Source organism: Sinocyclocheilus grahami, unplaced genomic scaffold (assembly GCF_001515645.1).
Source record: "Sinocyclocheilus grahami isolate Dianchi unplaced genomic scaffold, SAMN03320097.WGS_v1.1 scaffold20.1, whole genome shotgun sequence".
NCBI lineage: Eukaryota > Metazoa > Chordata > Actinopteri > Cypriniformes > Cyprinidae > Sinocyclocheilus > Sinocyclocheilus grahami.
Window position 1 is genome coordinate 421322 of NW_015505199.1, and position 8032 is coordinate 429353.

At 34.8% G+C, this 8032-nt stretch overlaps 1 protein-coding gene across 1 annotated transcript in view; it reads left to right on the plus strand.

Annotated features, from left to right (window-relative positions):
• Positions 1-6088: 6088 nt before the first annotated feature.
• LOC107555673 (ephrin type-B receptor 2-like) overlaps positions 6089-8032 on the plus strand; it is a 181125-nt gene continuing 179181 nt past the window's right edge. The window contains exon 1 of the mRNA XM_016238545.1: positions 6089-6251. Within this exon, the coding sequence (XP_016094031.1) occupies positions 6197-6251 (55 nt within the window). The 5' untranslated portion in view covers positions 6089-6196. The remainder of the gene's footprint in view (positions 6252-8032) is intronic.

Sequence of the window (8032 nt, forward strand, 5' to 3'; positions counted from 1 at the left end):
GCCCCCTTTTTCCATAATATCTCGGACAGAAAAACATGCGTGTGTTTTAAACAACTCTGTTAAATAAAATATCTCCTTTTGAATTGGACTCTGAGCTTTGTAACTTCGCAGATCTGTTTTATGCTCAAACAGCAACATTACAGACTAACTAAAGTTGAAAAAGTAAAAAAGCATAATAGGACCCTTTTAACATAAGATTTTAAGTTCTGCAACCGTTTGATACTTTTAAAGAACAATATTATGAATGTGCATTGAATCTTTTTGTCAGACCGTGAGCGTCTGTTGAGGTTAATGGGAATTATCAGTGTAATTTTTCCAAAATTTTCTTGGCTTTTAACAAAGTAATCTGCTTCAAATGAAAATATAGGGAGCTTGAAGCATCCTCCACAAAATCAGCATATGCTTTGGCTTTTCACCGAAACAAACGCACATGTTTTGTCTATAGTTACATATGGCATTTGACATGCGCACACAGGTGCACACGAGAAAATCCCCTTCTTGGGATTATATTTTTTGGCTACAAGAAATCTGACAGGACGCACAGGAGCTTTGCAAGGGAATTCTGGATAATCTGCATTTGGAAAGTGAACAAAGCTGTGGACAGGGAGCTTGTGCTTCCTGTCGCTAATGAAAGCCACACTTCTTTAGGGCTGTATACAGTATGTCCACCTGAGGAACATTACTGGAGGTCTGGCTCTAAAGTCACCCCAGCCACCCCTCCAATGTACTTCGGCATAGCTGCTGGAGCAATCATCGCTTTATATGAAGAGAGCTGTATCAATTAGAATAAGGTCTATGTGGAGTTCATGTGGTCCAGACGATATGTCATGTGATTGACGACAAAGGTTGAAACATGCCTTTTGCCTTTCTATGACCGTCATTTGAATTATTTTAGCACAGGCTATGTTTTTCCATAACAGACGTGGATATATTTTGGTGATAAAACCCCTGTCCTGGATTGCAGTGGCTGATTTGTGAGGTTTGGGTCTTCGGGACTGTTTAACACAGGCCTTCCTCCCTCATAAATGGATAAAGATGCAATGCTACACAGTGACTGAGCGCTTCAACAAAGCATTCTTGCGACAAAACAACCCAGAAGTGAGGTAATGCGGTATGAGAAATGGCTAAAACTAGTTTATAAGGATGACTTTGCTCCAATTTAGAGCTCTGATCTCACACAAATAGCTTTACTGCATTTTTTTCCTTCATCTTTTATAGGAACTCCGATTACATAAGTTGTACTTTGCATGGTAATAATCCTCCATAAGTTAATTAAAATGGGACAGGACTTTTGGCCTTATGATTAAATCTGCACAGCCTAATTGAGGTTAAATTCACATTTTGGCACTGAGTCACCGAAACGCTAATAGGATGACTTAAGTGAATAGGATAAGCAGTAACTAAACCTGACCACATGGGAAGTACAGAGAGCTGGCGTTGTATATCAATGGGTTTGATTATTGCGCTCACTCAAAAGAATAGAATTCATTAATGTTCAAATTTGCACATTATATTCAACCCCTGTCGCCGGAAAGGCTCATTTATCACATTAAAATAGGAAACACAAAAAGATGTAACTGCAAAAGAAACCCCAAGTGGAATATGCCTCGAGTCAAGCCCAAGTTTAATTTTAAGCCTTGAATGTGAAGTGGCGGTATAAAAGCCTTATCTTTTCTCTCTGACCTGTGAGGCAGTGTCCCTTGAGGGTTTCTCCACATCTGAAGAGTCTTCTCAGATTATAGAGCAGCCAGGATCTGACACAAAGGTCAGAGATCAAGCACACATACTTAACAGATAGCAGAGCACTTTAAAGCCTACCTTCATTAAGTTCTGCAGACAGCCATGCCAATAACAAAATGCAGATAAGGGTGACTTGAACAATCTAAAATGGTTTTGTTTTTGAATGGATACAAGGAGAACATTGATTCTGAACTTAAAATATGGGATTTTGTGTATGTGTGTCATGGCTGAAAATAACTGATTTAAAGTTGATTTTTGAGGCATGATACACGAGTACTTGAGATGATTTTTTTCCCCCTCCATGAAGTGTTTTTTTAATCTTCTCAAATCCAGCTTGAATAAATAATAATGTTATTTACTGTTGCTTAAAGTTTAATTATTTATTAAAGATTTTTTAGTAAAGAAACCTATCTTTTAAACTACATCTGACAAACTAGAAAGTCAAGAATGCAACTGATTTAAAGTTGATTTTTGAGGCATGATACACGAGTACTTGAGATGATTTTTTTTCCCCTCCATGAAGTGTTTTTTTTTATCTTCTCAAATCCAGCTTGAATAAATAATAATGTTATTTACTGTTGCTTAAAGTTTAATTATTTATTAAAGATGTTTTATTAAAGAAACCTATCTTTTAAACTACATCTGACAAACTAGAAAGTCAAGAATGCACATGAAGAGAGAAGTGTAGCTCCCCACCTCTAGATGGCACTGTTGAAGCAATTTGCACCTTTATTTTTTCAGTGGCGTCAAAGTTACACATTATGTATTTGATCAGATTCCGTTTATTTGTGTAATGTGTTAAAACTTTTGGGCCCAACCTTCAGCATTATCTTTTATTTATTCATCATGATTTGTAAGTAGCAAAAATATATGCCAAAAAGGGCAAAACTGAACTTGAATTTGGTTTGAAAACCAAAGCTTTGCTTTGCATTAATTTGAATTATTTATTGTTGTTTATATATTATGCTTCTGTATTGATTGTATGTTCTACGGTTTACATTTTTTTGACAATGAAATGTGTGCGATATACTTATTAATCAAGCTTCTAATTTTGCAAAACAAAATAAAGCTTACATTTAAATATTACTGTTGTGCAAATATTTTGATACTAATTTATTTGTATTTATTATTTGTTTGTTGGTTTATTTTAATACATGGTTTTGCATTAAAAAAAATCACAATAAAGTGCAGAGCCAACACAAAAACCTGTTTGGTGCTATGAACATTATGCAGTTAAACATGTTTATGCATGAGACAGTCCAAAAACTTAAAGCTTAAACTATATAAATAAATTAGGCCATTTCTTTTTTTAATATAAAATCAATCCTTGATTGGATTTTAATGTTCTAATGCAATTTCAATGTTATAATGTGAAGTTTTGGGTTTAAAAAATGAGCCGGCTAAATGACTCCTCCAGAGACCGTGTACACACACAGTAGTTTCCCCTTTGATGTACTGTGATATTAGAGAATGGTATCAATTCACAATACAGTCTTTTCCATATGGGAAATGATAAAAAATAATGTAAAATATTTCTTACTTGATATTCCAGCAGACATAAGTCAAAGTATTAAAGTCCAGTCTCCCATGGTTAGTCTAGTTTTATATCCTTTGATATTTCTCCTCAGACTGACTGGTATTTTCAAGTAAAATGCTGCCAGTTCTTTATATTACAATAACAGCTTTGTTCCATGAGAGCACAGACTAACAAAACGCAGATTCCAAATTCAATAACAGGGAATAGAATAACTTAATCCCGCCATTGCCCGCAAGTCTTGGGTTATTTAGACAGACACCTTATAGGTCTATATCTGCTTTCTGATATCTTGTGATCCTCTAAGTCGGCCATGATTTACTTGGTCAAATTCTGTGACCTCGTAGGGAATGGTAAAAGCAGTCTCAGCTGCCATTATTCTGAGATTTGTTCCCCATGCCCTTCTACTGTCACCTATAACAACACATTTAATTCCATCTGTGTAGAAAATCAGCTTGTGGGCTTCTCCGAAATGTACCTTCTGCCCGTGAGCCAGTTTTTGGTTATTATGCTTAACATTATTTGGATGACACTACCAGCTGCTGAGACAGGAAATCAGTTGTACTGTATATTGCTTTAAGGAATATTTCAAAATTCTGTTTGTGGCTTGGCACACAATTGCACATAAATTCAACTGTCGCTTCTTACAAATTACAACTGACAGGTCAAAAAGCTTATCCATTAACAATCTGTTTCAGGAATTTTATTCTGTCCTTTTTTTTCACATTTTTAAAAACCATACCAGCGACTGTCGTTTCTTAATGTACCGATACAACTGCTCAAAGGGGACTTGCTTTAAAGTGAGTGAAGGTGATTAATCAAAGCTTGTTTTCAGGCCACATTCTTACTTTAGGGTAAATCCACTTGTGATATAGATTTAACAACAAAGCAAAAGTGCGATTTCTGTGCTATTGCTTTTTTATTTGTAAAGATCAATTTACTGAGACACCAGTGAATAATGGATTTTACTGTTGGCTTCTAACGTACAAGAGATCTGTTATTTCAATTATTTATCTGAAAACTAATATTTGTGGTAGATAGAACATAGTTTGAGAAAAAGAAAATATTTGCTTGATGACCATATCTAGTATAGTTTTTTATACTATCTTTTTTTCCCCCATTTAACCAAAAACACCAGTGCTTGCCTACAGTAAATAGCCTAATCAATACAACCAGCACTTTTCTTACAGTGACCTTTTTTATTCATTTTATTTATTATTATTATTATTGTTATTATTACTTTATTTAACAGACTCTGCAAACTACTTATTTAAGCCGGGCACTCTGAATAGTGATTTGAAGATGTGTAACAGCACACCGCTATGTGTAGTACAACCAGCTGGGATCAGGTAACTCTACCTTCCAGACTTTTGAGAGATTTTCAAGAGTCAACTGAGCTGTAGGGAAGAAAAAAAAAGCCTTACATACCAGAGAGCACAGGTCTTTCTTTCTTTCTACACAAAATCTCTCTACTATATATTATTAAATTGCAAATGAATTTATAAGTGAGGTAGCGAGTAGAAAAGTATGAACAGGTGTCTAACTTATATGCCGTGATTTTGTTACATTCACATAACAAATATAACCTCCATCTCTTGCCAGGACACTGTTTTCACTGAAATAAGTGATTGAAAAATAACATGACTCTTCCATCACAAGGTTAGTGTTCACTGAAGGGAAACCATGTGAATTGTTGTGACAATTTAAATTCATGCTAAAAATGTCTTGTTTGAACAAAGATGCAAGTGTTTTTATCCTCATCTAAGGGACAAATTAATTTATATTATTATATTTATTATGTGAAATTGTAAAACTAGTTTACAAAACATTAGAATTTAAAAATATAGGCTAGCATTTGGGATTAAAAAAGACATTTTGCTTTTCTGCTGTACTTTTATCAGCTTATTCTGACTGACCTTTGACACTGCACTTTAAGTGTTATAGGCACATACACAAACACACTGGAAATAATGTTGGACACACACATTGTTAAAATCGCAAATGAGGCCTAGTGAGTCTGTCACAGCTACCAGACACATTGTATCTCATTCTGCTCTCATTGATTTACACATAAAACATCTGTGTCCCTAAAACTACGTTACAAATGCCCATAATGCCAGGCAATTATTTTTGTACATTAAAAGTTGTTTCTATATTTTAAAACTTTTTTTGCATATACGTTTTGCATATATTATTAGCAATGTAAATGGTAAATACGTTAGAAACAATTATTCAAAAAGCATAGAATGACTTTATACGCTTTCTGGAATTTAATTATTTATACCCATCGTTTCACAGTAATTTAAAAAGCCATCTTACCTTTACTTTTTTATGAAGAATGTGGTAAACAGAAAAAACGAAGGCGACAGACTATCCCGTTACCATTAAAACAATTGCAACACACATAATTTTCGATTATTCTTTATAAATCATCTAACAGTCTGTCTAAATTCACACCTCCCCTGTATTCCCAATTGTCACAATTTTTCTACCGAGCATCCGCTGATAAGGCTGAATAGTTACGCTCTTGCATTGATTGACAGGTGGGACGGAATACATTTGCGCTTTCGGGTTGGTTGGCTTCACGCCTTTATAGTCTGTCCGACGGGAATCGACTCAGGTTGATTCTCATCAATGAAATAATCTTTAAAAGGTTTATTCTTATTTATAAAGAGACGTTTCTTATACACATTGATCCTCTAGCCGATCTCACGCGGCGCTCCTAACCACCGTCCCCCCTCGTCTCACTCATTTGGTCTCGTCCATACTCGCTTAGGATTTTAGTTGTGTGTTCATGGCATCGTATTCATTCAACGGAAGGCAAAAGTCTGCCGGTCTGCGCCAGCGTCCGATATAAATGGCTTTCAGGGCTCATTTTATTTGAATGTCTGGACTTTATATAATTTCACCCCTAAGAAACCAATGATGGATATCCTATGGATTTTATGGACACTACCCTCGGTCCTGGCTATTGAAGGTAAGCTGTTTCTCCCCGTGTTTTGCGAGTCCAGCATCTTGCCGACAAACTGAGAGTTTACGGTCACGGCACGTTAGTTTTGAATGCCATCCAAGAAATAAGACACGAAACCATTTTTCGCTGATTAACGAATGTGGAATGATACTCGGAAAAATTTGACTTTTTTTTTAACGGTTACATTCTCCCCGACAGGAACATATTCCTTTGATAGGGATTATTCTGTCAGGCAAACTATATTGTAAAATCCTCACAGGTGGCTTATAAACGCAATTACTTGGCGAGCATCAGATACATTGCTTTATGGGTTGGAGAAACAATATATTTATCATCTTTTAGTATACAGCAGGAGCATTAAAACGGTTATTTTTATCACACGCGCTGATACGTGTGCGTGCGCGAGCCATGTTATAGCCTACAGTCATGTCAGAGGTGAGATATTAAACCCAAACCCCTTCAATAGATATACAAATCTTATTTTTCTCTATTAATATTTCTTCTTTAACACATTCACGTGTTTTAAGCTCGTGTGCGTCGGGTATTCAGAGCAGAAATGGTGATGCTGGGCTCAGCATGTTGGACAATGAAACAGGTTTCCAGTGAGCATACAATTACTAAACAACCTAATACTGTGCTTTATCATCACTCGCTGACTACACTTTCAGGCCCCGGCAGTTTGAAGTGTCTGTGTCCAGTGAATTATGCTCAATGAATTTTAAGTAGGCATTGCTGGTATTACAGGAACCTCTTGTGGCTGTAGTTCTCAAGTTTAATGATACTTGAGTGTATTTGTCATGTAATGGATTAATAGGATACACAAATCTGTACATTTTAAAAGCAGGTGATTTTATTTATTTCGTTTGGATTAAGGTTTTATCTGGTATTTAGTACAAAACACAGTGAGGCTAACAACAGTTGTGTAGTTATAATAATTAAAAATGTACAATACAATTAACACATCTGTACTCTGGCACGACTGTATTTTAATTAAATAAGAGCTCATTCAACAGCACAACACGACTGCTTTTTCTGTTGCTGATAAACCTTTCTTTAAAAAAATGTCATGGAGCAGCATAAACCATATTACTTAAACGTTTTCTTTAAACTCTTTTACATTAAATTACTGACTTTTCAATTTCAGATAGTTTTAATATTAATTTGACTAATTATCTCACTTGAATAAAGGGGCTATTTTTATTTATTTATTTTTTTTTTCCCCCACGGACTTGCCTAAAATGTTGAAATATTTCCATGGCCAAATTTCATTTCAATTGAAATGTGGCAGGTTTTTAATAATGAGTAATGTGGACAGTAATTGTAATTCAAAAATGAGAAAAAGCCTGAGCTTTTAATGAAGCAACTAAAGGAATAAAAAAAAAAAAAAAATCTGATTGAGTCCTTATGATCCTGGAAACTTGATTGACCTTCTTCTTTTTTTATAATGTAAATGTTGCTTTTAGCAATATTTACATTACAACATTTTTGTCTTCGCTGTACAGAAAAGTATAAACGATGATTTCCAGAATTAACTCACCAGAATTAACTATGGTGTGTACTGTATGTGTGTTTAAGTTTGTGTGTGTGTATATGTATATATATATATATATAATATTTATAGGTATATGTATGTACTATGTATTAGTCATAATATTAGCTGTAATGCTTTTTTCCCCTCCTAATCAAGATTATTTATTTTTCCTTATGGATCGTTTAATCACAAACTTTGGAGTGATAGGTCGTTACACATTCTTCCTCTGACTATCACCCTAGTTTTTCAGCCAATG